General features: G+C 36.7%; 3 protein-coding genes across 3 annotated transcripts; all 3 read right to left on the minus strand.

The window, feature by feature from the left end:
- Positions 1-1,949: 1,949 nt before the first annotated feature.
- Positions 1,950-4,135, minus strand: LOC113505709. The gene is made up of 7 exons (XM_026888516.1): positions 4,130-4,135; positions 3,710-3,826; positions 3,284-3,500; positions 2,741-3,090; positions 2,478-2,515; positions 2,164-2,269; positions 1,950-2,021 (listed from the first exon to the last, which is right to left on the minus strand). Exons 1-7 carry the CDS (start codon positions 4,133-4,135, stop codon positions 1,950-1,952), a joined length of 906 nt encoding a protein of 301 aa, XP_026744317.1.
- A 2,802-nt stretch (positions 4,136-6,937) lies between these two features.
- Positions 6,938-9,733, minus strand: LOC113505661. The gene is made up of 8 exons (XM_026888463.1): positions 9,713-9,733; positions 9,349-9,465; positions 9,008-9,224; positions 8,444-8,790; positions 8,164-8,201; positions 7,718-7,823; positions 7,478-7,542; positions 6,938-7,193 (listed from the first exon to the last, which is right to left on the minus strand). The coding sequence occupies exons 1-8, from the start codon at positions 9,716-9,718 to the stop codon at positions 7,175-7,177; spliced, it is 915 nt and encodes a 304-aa protein (XP_026744264.1). The 5' UTR covers positions 9,719-9,733; the 3' UTR covers positions 6,938-7,174.
- Positions 9,734-13,304: 3,571 nt separating this feature from the next.
- Positions 13,305-17,659, minus strand: LOC113505710 (pro-resilin-like). The gene is made up of 6 exons (XM_026888517.1): positions 16,834-17,659; positions 16,339-16,400; positions 15,334-15,519; positions 14,583-14,700; positions 14,045-14,179; positions 13,305-13,566 (listed from the first exon to the last, which is right to left on the minus strand). Exons 1-6 carry the CDS (start codon positions 16,909-16,911, stop codon positions 13,360-13,362), a joined length of 786 nt encoding a protein of 261 aa, XP_026744318.1. The 5' UTR covers positions 16,912-17,659; the 3' UTR covers positions 13,305-13,359.
- Positions 17,660-19,523: the final 1,864 nt, after the last annotated feature.

A 19,523-nucleotide genomic window follows, 5' to 3' on the forward strand; every position in this document is an offset into this window, starting at 1 on the left:
TCTAAATACATACAAATTATACATAAATTATATCCATGTCAAAAAACAGAAGATGATCGTACTCATGACACAAACATTGTCTCTAGGTGGGAGCCGAACCCTCCTTCAGAGGTGTCACGATTGCGACCGCAATCAGAGGTCACGATTGCGTTTTAAATACCTGATTAGGTATACTGTAACTCCCACGCAAGTTCCGAAACATAGATTGATGGAAATTCGCTTAATACCTGAATTTGGGAGAGAATCGCCTCCTTCTGACTTCATTGTTCTCAAAGGCACTGGTAGGTGCCAACTGTGAAAGGAAAATGTAATTAAGAGCTATGTTTGTATATGTACTCCAAAACCCGGGAAATTAAATCTCTTTCTCGCTCTAGTATACACGGTGATTTTTTAGTCGTCTTACAAAAGGAGCCCAGTTCATGTATCCGACGTAAAATACCAATAGGCGCGATTATTATTTTTTTATCATCAACTAAGATAATAAGTACGAAGAAAAATTAAACAAGATAAATCTGAAATATACTCTTAAAAATTATAAAAACGCCGCCGCCCGCGCCCCTCACCATTGTTATTTTTTATCATGAACCTGTTCTAGTCATTGGATACATGAACTGGGCTGCTTTTGTAAGACGACTAAAAAATCACCGTGTATAATATTTTGTCAGCGTGAGTAAAAGTACCAAAATGTCAGACACTTTTCTAAGTAAAGACCAGCTTAAAGTACTACATCCAAGGGAAAAAATAAAAGGGATATATTGTTACCATACATTTATTAAAAATAAAATTATCACTATACAATTTTCTATTCAATTAAGTACTTGAAATCACCATTGACATGAAACATAACCTAACACCCACTAACACCAATGTTATTTTAAAGAAAATGGCGGACGGCCATTTTGTGAAAAATGATTTTTTTCTTTTTTTTTTTCATGAACGAAGTAACGTCAGGCTTTGAAGTCCATTTTTCTAGGCAGTATGTTGCGAGTGAGCTGTCTAATTTGTTCTTATTGTTTCTTTGTTGACCTGATGTGGAATTTTATATTTTTTTGTTGAAAATGTTGTATGCATATCATTGATATACTATACTAGTTTCCATACATCTGTCATATAATTCATTAGTTAGTTCTTGGTATATACAGTATTTCAAAAGTTAATAACATTCTAAAGCTTTCATTCAACATAATCTAGCCTCAAACTAAGCACAGATCGTGCTAGACAAGTAATACTTTAATATATTTGTCGGCGTAGCTCTCTTTTGGGTGTCAGGATAGCCGACATCGGGATAGGGTATTCAATAAAACACACATTCACGCCTCAATATCTCATTATCGTCTAATCCTAACCCTATCTGGACATATTCCCAACAACGCCCGCCCGTCACCGCTTGCTAAGCGCGCTGGAGAGAACAAACGGCGCAACAAACTCGCCAGCCTTGCGCTGTCCAATCATTACACATTATTTAGTTACTTTACACAATCTATATTCACAATATTAACAACACAATCATCAATTACGCCTCAACAATTACTAACTTTAATATTACGCAATAATCACTTAGTAACACGACAATCTTCCAACTTATAATCCACTATTCTAAATTCAAATATACCCGCGCTTCTATTTTACAACCAGCCAGTATTGGCGCGAACAGTAACTATATAGGTTTTATGAATGAGGTTGCGAACTATTTTTCACCAATGAGGTTTTAATTATGATTTAGTTATTTATTCTCATGCTCATCTCCGACATATTTAAGCATTTACACCTCTAACAAATTATACATAAATTATATCCATGTCAAAAAACAGAAGATGATTGTACTCATGACACAAACGTTGTCTCTAGGTGGGAGCCGAACCCGCGACCTCTGATTGCGTTTTAAATACATGATTAGGTATACGGTAACTAACACGCAAGTTCCTAAACACAGATTGAGGGAAATTCGCTTAATACCTGAATTTGGGGGAGAATCGCCTCCTTCTGACTTCATTGTTCTCAAAGGCACTGGTAGGTGCCAACTGTGAAAGGAAAATGTAATTAAGAACTATGTTTGTATATGTACTGCAAAACCCGGGAAATTAAATCTCTTTCTCGCTCTAGTATATAAGGGTCTTAAGTGATTGAAAAGGATAGATGCACGTCAAATTGAAGGGTTCATACCTCAACAGCAGCAGACCTGGCGATATCCTCCTCCTTGGGGGGTCCGTATTCCTTGAAGCCGGGGGGTCCGTATTCGAGGAAACCTTCAGGGGCTTGCTCCAAGGATCTGCACAAATGAAATGGTATTTCAATAGTGTCTTTTAGGGTTACAAGATTTGAAAGATCTCGAGAGAAAGATCATCAAAATCATAAGATAGTAAAATCAGCAAATGAGTATAATAAAATAGCTGTAGATAGAATCAAACTGGTCAAATACATCTGGATTGGCCGCTAATAGATATGCTTAAATTTCCTTGTAACTAATTAAAACTTACCCAGATATCTGCTTGATTTCAACAACATCTTCAACGGTCTGAAAAGAGAAACAGACTGGTTATTACAATTGAACTATATTAAATTGTTTCTTACTTCAAATCAAACTACAACTATTCAAATGGATCGGGAAAGGGCTAATCTTTCCCTTACTACACTTTGGTCGGAATTTAGTCTTAATATATTCAGCTATTAATATAATTATTCTGAACCTATTGGCCCCACATTAATAAATAACATTACATACTATTCTATTTATTTTTACCTCCTTCTCCAAGCTCTCGATAGCCTCCGCGATGTTGTTCACTCTAACAACTTGCTCCTCGACGATCTCCTCAACAACAGTAGGAACAACCTCTTCTTGAGCACCAGCAGTCGGCACCACAACCTCTTCTGCTACAACTGCTTCTTGTACATTCTCTTCTGTGTACGCAGCAGTAGGAGAAGCTTCTTGCGCTGTCAGTCCGGTCTGTTCTACGATTTCAGCTTTAGCGTCTAAAGTTGGTTGAGCTTCGGATAGGATTTCAGTGGTTTGCTCCTCAGAGATTTCAGCAAGTTGTGATTCAGTAGCTGTTGCTACGTCCTCGGCAATGGCTGTTATTTGTTCATTGTTGGCTGGAAAGAAGGCATTTTGTTTAATGACGAAAGTACAATATAATGATGAATCCACGAGCAAATCCACGCAAGATAATGTTTGCACTTTCGTCCTATTTGCATATTTAGAGAAAGAAAACTCGCAATTTTAACTTTTAAGAAAGGTAAGTATTTAATTTGATCCAATTATTTCGTTATGATGCAATATTTATACCTTCAACTGCATCTTCCTCCACAACAGCCACTAGGTCCTGGTTGATCTTAGCCTCTACTAAGAAGGTATGTTCAGTGGCTACATCAGGGAGAGCTTGGCTGGGCAGAATCTGGATGACCTCGTCCAGTTTAGGAGGGCCGTACTCCCTAAGGGCTTCAGATCCTGAAGCTTCCGTCTCTTGAAACAGGTCCTCTTTGAGGGGACTGTCTGATGGTTGCTGTTGGATAAAGTATTCAACACATTTAATGAATTTACTTCATTGGACTTTCCTATGAAATAAGTGAGAAAACATTAATTTGATTTTATGACCTTCAAATAGATGTCCTACATTTAGAAATGATCGATTAAGGTCATGAACAAGTAGTGCGTATAAAGTAAATGATTAAATCAACAAGCTAACAAACTATGAACTAGGAAAAAACTTACGGAGACTTCAGAAGGCAGGAAGAAGCTGGGACCTTCTGGTTTCCATCCACTGGGCAGGTAAGGACCTGATCCTTTGACTGCCACGGAGCCGAGGGCGAAGAGTACAGCAATGATGACCTGGAGGAAGATGACGATATGGGTAAGAGTAAAGCAGTATATTAGTATAATATAGGTGTCAAAGAAAGTTTTATTGAACCAAAAACACCTTAAAAGACACCACAAAAGGAACCAAAAATGTGAGTCAATGGCAATGTCACAATAACATTAAAAAAATGTATTATTATCATCGAGTCAATTATAGACAATATAAATTATATACAAGAAAAAAAAACACTTTAAAAAGTGAATGATCAAAATTATGAGATCAACTTAAGTATTTTTGCGAAGACGAAAAGTAATAATAAATTTAACTTAATTCACCTTCATTTTTGGAGACCGGATGAACAAATCAGTTGAATGATGCTCCATCCAAGACAGGTCCAGTTTTTATACTCGGAGATAATCAAACAATATCTTAGGCCTTCATCCGAGTGACGATGTGCTAATATTGACTGAACGAATTTTGATTGGAATCGGATTGCATTATGAGTCTTATCTTATTGTTATCGTCAAATTGTCTTCATGATTTATGGAATCAAAAATCTAGTTTAAAATCCAATTGAACTTAATAGTACTTAGACTAAATGGGTCATAATTTAAGTTGGTCTTTAGCTGTATTTGATGACTGTTGGGGTTCCGTAGTCCGTACCCAAAGGTTGAAATCGTGGACTAATTGTAAAACCCTAGGTTTCGCTAAGTTTGTATGGCTAATTGTTTTTAAATTGCAGATTATCTTTAGAATATGTCTACGGACACCTTAGATTTTCACACTTGAAACAAATTGAACGTAATTAATTAACTTTTTACCAATCTAATTTAATCTAGCATTTATTCATGGAGTCACTCTAATTAATTCAGGTGTTTCAAATTCACGGATTTGAACATATTGTGTAACTAATTTACTTTGTTGAAAGTGCAATAGTATATTACTTATACAATTTTCAAAACCCAGACTTGAAAAACAAAGGTTGTTGGTATTTTATTACCCTAGCAATACCGTTATGTAATGAACTCCAGTAAAATTATCATCTCCAAAATAGAAATATCTTTAACCGAATTTTCTGTTAGATACCTTTTAATCATTTATCAAAGTTTATCTCAACAGCATTCAATAAATTGCATAATATGTCTTTACTTAAGCCAAAGTTTTGAGCATGTACCTATTCATCTGCCTAGACTTACCCAGACTACTGTAGGTTCTGCTTTTGAGATCACCGGAAACAGGGCCAGCCACAGCCCGGGCAATACGAAACCTTTTTGGTTCCAATTCTTCTATCTTTGAGAATAACTATATCACATTATAACATTATAGCTAGACTGAACCGTAACTTAGTGACAAGCAATAATCAAGCATCTCCAAAAATCTTTAGCATTCTCCCGGCTGGACTAGGGAGGCCAGGTTGATGAAAGGCCTTTTAAAGGGTTAGCAACCATCACTGTAGGGTTGAGGTTGGGGGTGACAGGAAGGGCACCTTGCTCCTGCACCTTTAACAGGCCAAGAAGGACACGAAAGCGTCGTCCTACGCGTGCATTCTTACGGGGAATTAGCCTTTTGCACTCACCCTACGAGAAGACGTATACCTTTTAAACCGTTTACAATTCCCGCACCTCTGACAGTGTGAGAAGTTACAAATACGTTTAAAACAAAAGATTGGCACTTGGTTCCCACAACTTTTCTGTTCTACGCGGTGTCGTCCGCGTTTCTGTAGCTCTAAAGATTACCATCCTCGTGACGCCTATCTGTCTTGCAGTTGCAGCCTATTTGTTATTCTAGTGTAATTCCATACTGAATCAACAGTACCTAACATTGTGTACCTTCACACTCACAAACTTCCTCGATTATACTCGTGTATTTATGATTTCGAATAGGTTTGGCCTTTCTAAACGTTTCCTCGTATCTCGTGGTAAAAGCATTCAAATCACATAGACGCCCACAGACGCAAAGGACTTGGGCTTGGCGTGGTGACTCCAACGAATCGCTGTGTGCTAATTGATAACGATCTTAGTACAGTAATCAAACATGCCAAATGTTTTGCATCATGCTGATGACCTCAAATCTTCATGGAAATTGTGATGGTGCAGGACTGCTTAAATACACAGGCGACTCAGTGCATTAAAGGACTCTAGAAAATAAAATACAAAACAATCAATGGAAGTGAAATTCCTCTTCATATTGCTTCTTCCCGTATAGGCAGGGTCTGAACATTGATTTACCCACGGCGGGGGGCCACATTCGGTGCTATGGATGCGGTCCCAATATGAGGCGAGGAGGCCGACGCTCTTTACACGTCGGCCTCCACACAACACAAGAAAGTGACCTACCGGCCCACATTACTGGCCGGTGGAAGCCCGCGGTCGGTGTATGAAGGATTGCAACGCATTGCCATACACCGACACAACAACGCGGATGACGTAGCACGGCGGTTCAGGTTTAGTCAGTAAAAGTCTGACACTACCCATTTCCTCCCCCGAGGGAGTGGGTGTCCATGAGGATTCCCCCGCCTAAACAAAAAAAAAAAAAAAAAAAGGGTCTGAACATTGATAGCTAGCTGACTGCTTGTTAGCGATTGTAGTTTCCAATATTTGATATCCAGGTTTCCTATACTGTTTGTCAGTGGTGTCTTAGAATATTAAGAAAGTACATACAACATGAAATTAATCAGATGTTTATTCATAAAATGACACATGATATAGCGATTTTAGGCATTCTATTTACTTAATTCATACGTACTAGGTGAAAACTTCACGATATGAATACATAGATATTTTTTTTAGTATTGAATCACAAATTTTACTCACAGTTGATACTCATGTATTGAGATCAATGTTTTTTAATTTATTTTTCTGCAGGTAAACATTTCCATTTTTATTTCATTTCATAAGTTATCCATAAAAACAAATGTTATGTATGATGTAATAAAAGAAATGGGAAAAAAAGAAAAATTCCGAAACGTCTTTAGTTCGCAATGATGTCTTGAATCTTTGAAACAAGGGATGTGTCGATGTGTCTTTCATACGGTAAAATAATACTAAAACAAGATTTCATTTATTTTTTGTTGCGCTACACTCCACCTTTCAGAGTCCAGCTCAATAAGTTATTGAAATAAGGGAAAACAAACCATGTAAGCATTAGATTTGTTAATAACATTTATTAATTTATTATCACAATACATTTTTATTCAATCTTATCACCACTGACATTAAACATAACCTAACACCAACATTAATCAAATAAAACAAAATGGCTGACGGCCATTTTTGAAAGAAGATTTTTTATTTGTTTTTTTTTTAATGAAATAAGTAAGTTTAGGTATCGAAGTCCATTGTCCTAACTGGCTTAGTTTTAGTTATCTTTCTCGTTCATTCTTAGTGTTTCTTGGTTGATCTGAAAAATTAAAAATAAATTCCATTAAAATTATGTAGCGTGCACTAAAACTTTGAGATTTTCCATAGCAATTTGATACAGTATTTGAAAGTTAACCTAAATATCTACATTTTTCATAGTTTTTCTTCAATTGAGTCAAGCTTGATCTATTTTACGCGATAAGTTTCTAGTTTTAGCTATTGCATTTAAATAGAAATAATGGGTTTTGATTGATTGGATGACTGTTCTAACCCAAACCTTCTTTAAGCTCCACCTGCAATTACGATCAGAAATTCAGTTAATACCTGAATTTGGGGGAGAATCGCCTCCTTCTGACTTCATTGTTCTCGAAAGCGCTGGTCGGGGCCAGCTGTAAAAAAGAAAACGTATATTTAAGACAAATTCAAAGCAAGTTTTATAGATAGTAAAAACAAGAGATATAGGAACGAGGCAAACGTCAACTGCCACATTGTTTCCCTGGCTAATAAATGTCGTTTTTGGGTTACAAAATAGGAGAGTCATATATGTGTGTGAAGTGTTCATACCTCAACTGCAGCAGACCGGGCGATTTCGTCCTCCTTGGGGGGTCCGTACTCCTTGAAGCCGGGGGGTCCGTACTCGAGGAAACCTTCAGGGGCTTGTTCCAGGGATCTGCGAACATACATTTTTTTTTGCAATACTAACTCAAGGATAAATAGTTTGAAAGATAGATACTTGAATCATCAGCATCCTAGTCTTTTCCCAATTATGTTGAAGTTGGCTTCCAGTCCTATCGGATGCAGCTAAGTACCAGTGTTTTACAAGGAGCGACTGCATATCTGTCTTCCTTAAGCCAGTTACTTGGGCAACACGATACTCCTTAGTCAGACTGGTTGTCAGACTTCCTAGCTTCTGACTTTGTATACGGTTATTTGAGGAATCAAAAACTTATTACGTTGTCTTATTATATTATTGATATGATACAGCGTTACGATTGCTAAATATAACTTACCCTGAGATCTGCTTGATTTTCACAACACCTTCGATGGCCTGAAACATTAATTGATTATAATAATGTTGAATTTTTATTCAAAGCTGGAGCTACAAGTCTACAATTAGTATGTATTATCAATTTATTTGCAAACGTTGTTTGACTTAAGCATATTTTTTTTCCGAAGCTAAATTGAGTTGCCTTCCAACATTTAGCAGTATTTCGTATTTATATGACATGGAACGACTAGCTGTCTTCCTCGACAAATTTTGCTTTAACATAGTATTGTATCATTTCTTACCTCAGCCTTAACCTCCTTTTCCAAGCTCTCGATAGCCTCCGCGATGTTGTTCACTCTAACAACTTGCTCCTCAACGATCTCCTCAACAACAGTAGGGACAACCTCTTCTTGAGCAACAGCAGTCGGCACCACTACCTCTTCTTGTACATTCTCTTCTGTGTACGCAGCAGTAGGAGCAGCTTCTTGTGCTGTCACTCCGGTCTGTTCTACGATTTCAGCTTTAGCTTCTAAGGTTGGTTGAGCTTCGGATAGGATTTCAGTGGTTTGCTCTTCAGAGATTTCAGCAAGTTGTGATTCAGTAGCTGTTGCTAGTTCTCCAACGATGGCTGATATTTGTTCAGTATTGGCTGGAAACATTAGATAATTATTAGTACTTCGATAAATTGTAGTTATTTTTTTCCTAATGTTAATGGACTTCAATAAGCTCAATTATTGAAGGGAAAATTAATAAGATAACTAACATTAAGGAATTTGATTCAACAACTATATTAAGTTCTTGTTACTGTATTTTATTCAGGCCCATTAGATAATGTCTTTTATGATTTTTAAGGCATATGATCTTACCTTCTACTTCAGCTTCTTCAACAGCAGCCACTAGGTCCTGGTTGACCTTAGCTTCTACCAAGAAGGTCTGTTCAGTGGCTACATCAGGGAGGGCTTGGCTGGGCAGGATCTGGATAACCTCGTCCAGTTTAGGAGGGCCGTACTCCCTGAGGGCTTCAGATCCTGAAGCTTCCGTCTCTTGGAACAGGTTTTCTTTGAGAGGACCATCGGAGGGCTTCTGTAGAATAAGAATACGGTATATGTAGGAAAAAATTCAAACTTTTTGTTAATTTAGAAAATAACGATATGATCCATGGCCTTTTTCAAGTACTAATGCCTTGTACACAAATTTAAAAACTTACGGAGACTTCAGAAGGCAAGTAGAAGCTGGGACCTTCTGGTTTCCATCCACTGGGCAGGTAAGGACCTGATCCTTTGGCTGCCACGGAGCCGAGAGCGAAGAGTACAGCAACGATGACCTGGAGGAAGATGAAGAAATGATGATTTTATTTTCAATCAGATGTGATAATAGAACAAGTTTGATTGAAAAAGATGATTAAAATTATCTCTTGGACTAAATAAAATTCTACGTGTTTTTTGGATAATTGCTAATAACAATCACAAAAAAATAAGATTGGAATTTGGATTTGCGAAACTATGACGATACACCAAGCAAAAACAGATTTTAAACACATGAATGTTTTTAAAGATAAATTAATAAATTACCTTCATGTTTAAGAGATCGGATGGACAAATCAGTTGAATGATGCTCCATCCAAGATAGGTCCAGTTTTTATACTCGGAGATAATCAAACAATATCTTAGGCCTTCATCCGAGTGACGATGTGCTAATATTGACTGAACGAATTTTAATTGGAATCGGATTGGGCAAGATAATGTAGATTACGAAGGTCAAATTTAAAACTATTTGTTTTGTGATCCTCGTAGGGAAGGATATGATGGCTGATGTTAAGTTGTGGTCATATTACATAGTACTTGTCTTGGCTGAATAGGCGTTGGACGTAAGTTTTTTTTTGTTGTTATTTTTTAATTAAGATTTTCCATTTTTGTTTCTTTATTAATATTTTAATGACAAGTTTATATATACTTTACAATCTATATCTTATCTATTTACAATCTACATGCACTTAAAATAATTTATACACTAAAAAACAAATACAATAATTAAATCAAGGCATCAAAAAATGCATCGCCGCTGGCTGGGAGTGTGCCCAAAAGGCTGGCAGCATTGCTCTGAGCGAGGTAAAAGTTTGGAGGAGACGAGAACTCTCAACTAGACGCTTTGCGACAGTTTCCATTGGTACTTTTTATAGGTCCTATCCACGATAAAGTCTGGACCCTATTAATTATTAAGATTACGCTGTTTGTATCGTATGGCGCGTGTTAGCTAGACGGTAGACATTCTTATAGAGACGATGTTTAATTGTAGCCAGTTTAAAAATAAAATAATAATAAAATCAAGATTGAGTAAAGCTTTGTACCATCATAAAGATGAGTAACCATTTTTTTTACAAATTTTTCTTTAGTTTATTTGTAGGAGTCCACAGTTTCGAGTGTCCAACACGCTCTTTACCAGTTTGGTAAATAGTTTGTACTTGTACTGTATTTTGCAGAATTCAAAGTATCCACTATATTTTTATTAATATTATAAATGCGAAACTAACTCTGTCTGTCTGTCTGTTACGCTTTCACGTCAAAACCACTGAACTGATTTTAATGAAATTTGGTACAGAGATAGAGTTAACCTTGAGAAAGAACATAGGATAGTTTTTATCCCGGACTTTTGAAGAGTTCTCTTGGAAACGCGATATAACCGACATCGACGCGGGAGAGGCCGCGGGCGAAGCCGCGGGCGAAGCCGCGGGCGAGGCCGCGCGCGAAGCCGCGGGCGAAAAGCTAGTTTACAATAGTTTTTTATCGTATGGCTTATATACAATTTAGAGTTAACCTGTCCGTAGGCCTGAAATCTCACGTCTGACGACAAACCTTGAAAAACAAAGCGGGTACTTTCATGATGTTGTCATTTAGTTTCTGATTTCAATTTCTAAAAGACACGAACCGGGATTCGAAACTATTACCTATGACTCGGCAGTCCGACAGTCTAGCCACTGGGCTATCAAAACTTCACAATCATAAGTACAACATAAAAATATATGATGGTCAGGATAATTTTGATATATTTTTCCCTTTCCCCCGACATTTTTCGATGTAGTATAATAAATGTATTTTTAGATATAAAATACCTATATACGGTTCGTTACGCAAAACCGTTAGGGAAAAACAATACTATTATCAGAGAAAAAAGAGATAAGAATTAAACTCGTTATACTTTAATTCAGGTTGCGGTTTTGTCGGTTTTAAAAAGGAAAACTTGATAAATGTTGTTGCCACGTTCATGTATAAGTATTGAAATAATTCTTAATAAAGCAGTAAAGGTATATAGCTAAAAACAAAATCAATAGGGATTAAAAAATTAAAATTAAAAAGTTGTTATTGACATAATCAATAGGGATGTCGACTGGGTATAAAAGGAAAAAATCTAATTAGTCCCTCAGTTACATAATTGAAAAGTATGAGACACGTATTTTTTCCTTTTTCAGAAAAACTACAATTGACAAAGATTAACTGCTATGAAGTTTAGGAGAGGGGGCTTGTGACGTAACGATATGGTAAAATTTATACATAATTGTGACGTCACGCGTTAGTTTCATTCACTGTAATTTGGTCAATTTTTGTTTGAGGGACAAATAAAAAAATACGTATTCATTATTATACAGAAAACTACAAGACGGACACTGAAAAAAAAATTGTCGTCATCCCTATTGCAAAATAAAAATCAAGATGTTTAGTTTTTGCCCCTTTCCAGTCACTTTTAAAACATTACAGTAATTAATCTAGGCGCACGGTTCCGAAATAACATTCCTATGGAGAAGAACCGGAACGAAATTCGAAAATTTACTCTTAAAAAAAAACGTGTTTCGTCTAAAAACTTTGGTCACATGTTTTTGACACCTTTAATAACGTAGCTTGTGATTGGTAAAACAATTTTCAAAATCAATTAATTTGATTCTGAGACTACCACTGACGACAGCGACAAACTTTTATACAAAATTTAAAAACTTAATCCAATTACTAGGACTCCGGTGTAAGTCCAACTGTCCGTTTGTTTGCCACCAGGCTGTAACTCATGAAGCTTGATAGCTAGACAGTTAAAATTTTAACACATATTCATAAATGTGAATGTTACTGTAAAATAATTAAAACAGCTAACAATAGAGGTTAAGCAACGATTCGTACGGTCCTCAATTGAGGCGGCACCAACTTTTTTTGCTAATTTGCTTTTCTCACTTATCCTGAATGTCGAAAGTCCGAGTCGCACTTCATCAGTTTTTTATTATAAGTTATAAGTATAGATAAGACTCGTTCCGCCAAATCGTCTTAAACCAACTAATTATCATGAATCATTAAATCAACGCAAAACTAAAAACAAATACTTTCAATGATCTTCAATTATTTAAGTAAACGCGGATATTGAGAAAACATTTAAATAATTAATATAGACTGAATTATACGCGTGGATGCCCTTGGTCGCCTTGTATTTATATTGTTCATGTTTTACGTAAATAGACATGTACCTAATGCTGTCTTAACATGAGAAGTGACGTCATCAGGTATTAAATGAAGCGGCAGATGAAACGATAATATTAGCAGGTTGAAAAAGTCGGGCACGTGTAAGTCAGCCTCACACGAAATAGGCTAGAGATAAACAGATTTTATTCTGTTTATTCGTTGTTATGGCGGCAACGGAAATACGTCATCTATGAAAATTTAAACCGCCGATATACATTTGTTTATCTAAAAAAGGGAATTAATCTTGATGTGTCTTTTAATACAAACAAACGATACAAAATAAACGACTGTTATAAATATTTCAGTTGTTTCAGCCTCGTTTTATTTTTGTGAGTTGATTTTTCACCATCTTTTGAGTAATTAGCAAATTGAGTAATTACGGTTCATGAAATACAGGTTGGTACACACCGATGGTCATGGTTGATTTTTATTATAGCAGTAATATCATCTGTGATTTCATCTTACTTTTATAATTTACGGGATATAACCTAGTGACAGACGGAAAGAGAGCAGAGCCTGTTATATGGTTTCCCGTTTTAACCCTTGGGTACGAAACACTAAAATCGGTTGAAATGCGGTCCGTCCGTTTAGAGACTAGTAATTAAAAAAACCATAATAAAATATATACTGGCTTTATTAAAAAAATACAAAAAAAAGTGCTTTGAAAAAACCTAATAAATAAAAATCAAAAATAGAATTACATCTATGAGGTGGTAACTGAGTCAGTAGCCAGCAGAGCGCGCGTCGCCATGGTTACCGTGGTAACCGCCATCTTGGTTGCCATGGGAGTAGCCATCTTGCTTGCCGTTGCCATGGTTACTGCGGGCGTTGTTTGCGTTGCTGTCATAGCCAGAGCGGGCTAGATCTTCGGAGTCTTCGTAAGAGATTTGGGGCTTGAAACCGCGTTCATCAGCTTCGTAGCTTACAGTCTGTCGATAGATAATTTTTTTATAGAGACGTGCTTATGAATGCGAAATCAAAATCTAGAAATTCTTAAGTTGAAGGAGGAGTTTTGATAGAAGGTATCATTTTAAAAAGCTTAGTTAAATCTTTCAATCAATTTTAAGGTGATGATTTTATACCAATACGGGCCGCACGTGGCCAGAATTCTCTAAAGACAGAGAGGTCTGGAAGAGAAACGGGAGGCTTTTACCCAGCAGTGGGATCGAAAGCTGACTATACAAAAAAGTTACAAAGAACTCTCACACAAAAAATAATTCTTGGACTTTTCGTAAGCTCGAAACGAAATGGCTTTCCAATCAGGTCCGAACTATCTTAGTAATCCTCTCTTTTTTAGCCTGTAGAATATTTTTTTTACAAACGGATTAATTGACTTTCAAAAAGTTCTACCAAGTAGCCTAATGTGTATTGTGAATTTTTGATTTATGTATTGGGAAGACCCCGCACCTGTTTCCTGCCATCAGGTAACACGACGTGGTACTGGCCCTGCGCGTGCTCCTCCTGCCGCTCCTCGTGGTGACCGAAGTCCGTGCCCTCGTTGTAGTCGTTCACCATGTAACCGAAGTTGTAGTTAGCTGGTTCCTGAGGGTTAGAGGAAATTGTGTAGGAGAATTCAAGGTGCCTTTTAGGTAGTCATGATACGTGTAAGGAAGTAAAGATATCGCCGTTGACGCATTAAAGAGACGCGTTGAGCTTAAATGAAAATCAAAATGTTAATATTACAAATAAGTCTGCTAAATTACAATACTGACTCTAAGTGCCAGTTGTGTACACTTTTGGGGTCAGCAAACATTTCTTATAGTAAGTTTTGGAAACGAGACGACACTTCACCATATCGACTGTCGACATGTTGCATTAGTTTAAGCTTAATATGGCGGTTAAGGGTCTACCTTAAGGGTTAACAGTGACCTTGGACAAGATCGAGATCAAGTTACGATTAAGTAGATTATTCTCTGTACACCCATAATGATTACATTATACTTACAGCATTGATTTCTTCAAGAGCATTCCTGGCGAAGGCAGCAGCGTTGTGGTCGTAGCCGGCGGTGTCATCACCAGCGAGACGCGCATGCGCACCGGAGCCGTGCTCTTGAGGGGCTGACCTGGAACAGCAGGTTTTAGGTCAGGTCAGGTGTCACTTAGTTATAGTAACTATGTCGTATAGGAAACAGAATAGAGAAGAGTATTCTAAACTTGGTGGGTAAGGAATGCCCCTTTCCGTAAGGCTTAAAAGATTTGATACAATCTTGCTTATTAAAACATTATTTTCCAATTACCGACAACAGTTCGCCCCACCCTGCCTATGACGTCATACAGGCCGGTATATATGGCGAGTATTTATGAGCAATGTTCGTCGCGGTGCAGTGTCATCGAGCAGGCCGAATAAAACAAAAACAAGTGCCTGTGTTAGTCATTTGAAAAGAAGTTAAGTAATATTTGTAGAAATTGAGAGCTAGACTAGGGATAATGACTGCGTATAAAAATTACACATGTATGCTATGTATTCCCTCAGTTAAGGAATATAGATTATTTTTTAAAGTTGGTGTGTTTTTACACTTGTGACGTAACGTAACAAAAAAATACCTGTCCATTATTATGCATTAAATACAAGACAAACAGAAAAAAATATTGTCAACGTCCCCTTCTTCCTTCTTGTTCCGGCTCAACAAATTCGTATCCTTATATCTATTAAACTTTTCAAAATTCCAGGCAATTTATTACCATTGGATTCTTACCTTCCAAAACTATTACCCTGAGCTCCATGTCCGCGAGCTCCGTGGCTGGCGTGGCCAATGGGCCCGGCGTGGCCAGCATGACCAGCTCCGTCCAGAGTCCGCGCCGCCACTATCTGGGGGCCGAATTGGTTGGCGGCAGCTTGAGGGTAGCCAGCACCACGGCTCGACGGGGGTGGTGGGAGGTAGCTGAAACATGGAAAAGAGGTTATAATGAAAGAGGTTTTAACTGGTTGTATTGTTTATATTATAGTGTAAGATACAATGACTGCATCGATATCCGGTGAGGTTAACCATGCTAAGCTCACTGTGCGTGACGAATTGAATGTTTGTGAAACTTGTGCGACACAAGGGTTATATTCCTTTATAAGGGTGTCGTTTTTTTGGAGGAAGATTTTGTGTGAGTTGTAAAAGACGATTTAAGGGAACATAGTATTGACTTGGCACCTCAAAATGCTGTAGTGATTTTAGTTTTGAAACACCGGTCTACGCCACTAGAGCATCTTAAAATGGTTGTTTAATGTAGATGTTTTTGAAAAGTAGAGTGTATCTGAGTGACAACATTTGAGTACACTTTGACCTTAGCGAAGTTAGGACACATGATTTACGCGTGACTAGTTAAATCTGTCATTAGTCATTGCAAAAACAGGCCTTTTCAAAGGTTTTGTTGCTCCTTTGTTTTGTTTTAAACGTGGCAATGCTGTCTTTTGAACACGATTTGCGCATTTAATAGGGATGAAGATATCACTTTTAACGCTTTGAAAATAGTATGTTATTTTCTGAATACTTAAACAGTTAATATGTTTATTTGAATGTTATATCTTTAAGGCAATGTGGACCGCTGTGATTTTTAGATGCTCCCGTGCCCAATGGATCGATAACCTATCAAGGTCTTCTGCTTGCCATAGGCAGAATTGTTTTTTTGATGACGTATTTCACATTACATGTTCCGTACCTGTATGTGTTGTACATGTATAATATAGATGACAAGATAAAACCACTAGTTACCTGTTTGAGGGTGGGGGCTCGGCCACGGCCAGAGCGACAAGAAACACAGCTGCGAAAATAGTCTGGAAACACAAGAAGAACATGAAAACAATTACATAGAGAAAACTATTTCCTAGACCTCGAAATCTAGACCAATTGTAAAACCTACCAAAAGAAGAGTAGAGATTAAGTAAGAATCAATATTTGTCTTTGCATGTAATAAGCCCAGTCAACAATTAGTTACCTCAAATATTACCCTTAAAGATTTTAATATCTTTTAGAGACGTCACAAGAATCTCAAAACCTTTAACCACGAAAAAACAAAAACATTACGAAAATCGAATAACATGCTTAAAGGCGGATTTTTAATCATCAGTTACCTTCTATCTGAGAAATAAATATGGCCGTTTGACATATTTTCTATACAAAAGTTGTCAAAAAGTCAAATAAAAGTTAAATAAATAAACATAAATTAAAACACTGCAATCCAAATACCAGAATAGATGAAACAAGTACCTTCATAGTCACTGATTGTGAAATTGAGTTGCTAAGCTGAGACAAATCGAGTGATGTGATACCGTTTGTGTATTGCATGTAGCTTATATACGACGTGACTTCAAAAGGTAGGGGATGAAATATTGTAGCTCATTACCGACATAAAAGATGAGCTTTCAAGGTGTTGCGAGTTTGGAGGTTAAGGATGGAGTGGAGATGACTTTGCTTATACTTTGGATGCAAGATTTGGAGATATGTGTTATTTTGGTGGAATTAAATATGGTATGTTTTATAAACGTTGTGATTAGTTTCGACATGTTATTTAACTGAGCCTTTTCTTTTTTCGAAAAATGGACTAAGTGTCATATTTATTTATATATCTGACAAGATTGCCACACCACCTCATGCGGGGCGAGAAATTGCAACAGATAAAAAGGTTTATAAGGTTAAAGGGAGAAGATTGCCTTGCAAGGATCGTATGTAGGGCAGGTCAAAAAACAACATCTATGATATCAACAGTTCACTGTTTTTGCAGCTCCCGTTAGCTTGTTTTAACTTATTAACCTGGAAAAACAAAAAGCTTTATGTGATTTAGACCAAATTAAACCCACTCAGACTTCTACCTCATCCTAACAACCTAACCTTAATACCTAACAACTACAAAAAACAACTCCAAAAAAAACCTTCCAAATTTTATCAACCCAACACCTCTCCATACCTTTCCTTGTGTACCAATATGTCTCTCAAGGATGTACTCAGACTTCCTAATACTACGCACTGTATCATACCGATTCGACCTTACTCTGAATTAACTAAACTAATCATACTTAGCTAATTACTGTAGTCTAAGACAAGGTAAGGCTTATATTGGTGACATGTTGCAAGACGGTAGTACTTATTAGCAGTCCTATTCAACAAAAGCGTTAAGTAAACGGAGTTATTAATGACCTAGCGAAAATTAACAGTATTATCGCACGGAGAGATATCGAAAAGTCATGAGATGGTTCGATCTTTGTCTTATTTTTTTTTTTAATTATCACACTAATCTACCATTACAGGTTACTTAACCTAATGCGGTAGCTAGGACTAAACAAAGGTCTAAGTATTTATGTGAACTAGGGTTTCAAAGATTGAATTATTATGCACATAGTTGCAGGTCTAAATTCCAGCAACTGTTTTACAAAGTGATTTCTTTTTTCTTGTCTGATTTTTAAAAAGTGTCGTCGAATTACAGGAAATGTCAACTCCAAAATTCTCAAAAAATATGATGATTACATCCTACTTACAGGATAAATGATTTCATTTCCATTCGTAGGACAAACGTTGGTGTGATCTAAAAGTGCATGTTATAAAGTCCGAGTGTCTTTATTCATGTCTGGGATTGTGAAACCCCCGCGATACAAGGATGCAATAACGCGGGAGTAGTAAAAGGCTTTAATTTTAACAAGCTTAAAACTTAACGTACTTTTCATTGAAATACATATTTTTGCTAGATATTATTACCAAGTTATTCGTTCACTTTTTGGTTAAGCTTATGATCTATCAGAAGGTTTTTCTAAAAAGGAAAGAGCTGTCCACCAACCAACGTTGCTTAATATTTATCTTTAAATTCAGTATTTGTTGTTATAGCACCTACAGAAAATTATCATCTGTGCAAACTTCAACTGTTTAGCTATCACGGTTCATGAGATAGAGCCTGGTGACTGACGAACGGATAGCGGAGTCTCAGTAATAGGGTCCGTCTTTACCGTTTTTGTCTTCAAAGTTATTTCCACTTAAGTTGGTTCAAAGCTCTGAACCGAGGTTCCAAATATTGTAGCTTAAATCCCAGTCCGCAGTCAATGATCTGGCACTTAATAATCAGCTATCATTAAATGCATAGAGACATTGCCAGGCAGTAAAGGGATAAAGTTGTACAGGTGTAAGTAAAGTATGTAGGTTTATCTCTACCTACTTCACGTTTAATTATGACATATCTATATATCTATATCTATTTATATACTTATACTTAATATATAAAGCTGAAGAGTTTGTTTGTTTGTTTGAACGCGCTAATCTCAGGAACTGCAGGTCCAAATTGGAAAAATCTTTTTGTGTTGAATAGCCATTTATCAAGGAAGGCTATAGGCTATATACCATCACGCTGCGACTATTAGGAGCGAAGATACAATGGAAAATGTGAAAAAAACAGGGCAGGTATAAATCATAACTTATATCTTCTACCCACGGGGACGAAGTCGCGGGCAATAGCTAGTGTTATACTAAAAACAACCTTACAAAGGTGCGATTATTAAAACACTGTTTTTGTACATGGGACTTGCGGCTACATTTTTTGCAGGGCAGCCACCTCACTCTTTAGCTAGAACATATAGATAGTTTCATAGTGAAGTTCTATTGTACGTTAGAAATACACTGATGATTTAGGATGACCTTTATGTTTAACGATTGTTCTTAGGAAGGTAATTAAACATCATTATATTTATTTAAACAAGCTTTAAGTCCAAAGCTTGCTAGTATCGACTTTCATGCTTCTGTTGTTAATGGCCAACGATATTATTGTATTTAAGTATGTGATTATTTTAAAGATAGGAGTCGAGAAATTAAGAACAAAGTACAGTACAGTACATTCATGATGTTGTATAATTATTGTTTTCTATATGTTATTAATTCCCAGACTGACTTCTAGGAGTTGGATTAATAGGGATGATGAC

The sequence above is a fragment of the Trichoplusia ni genome, chromosome 26 (genome assembly GCF_003590095.1).
Source record: "Trichoplusia ni isolate ovarian cell line Hi5 chromosome 26, tn1, whole genome shotgun sequence".
NCBI classification, from domain to species: Eukaryota; Metazoa; Arthropoda; class Insecta; order Lepidoptera; family Noctuidae; genus Trichoplusia; species Trichoplusia ni.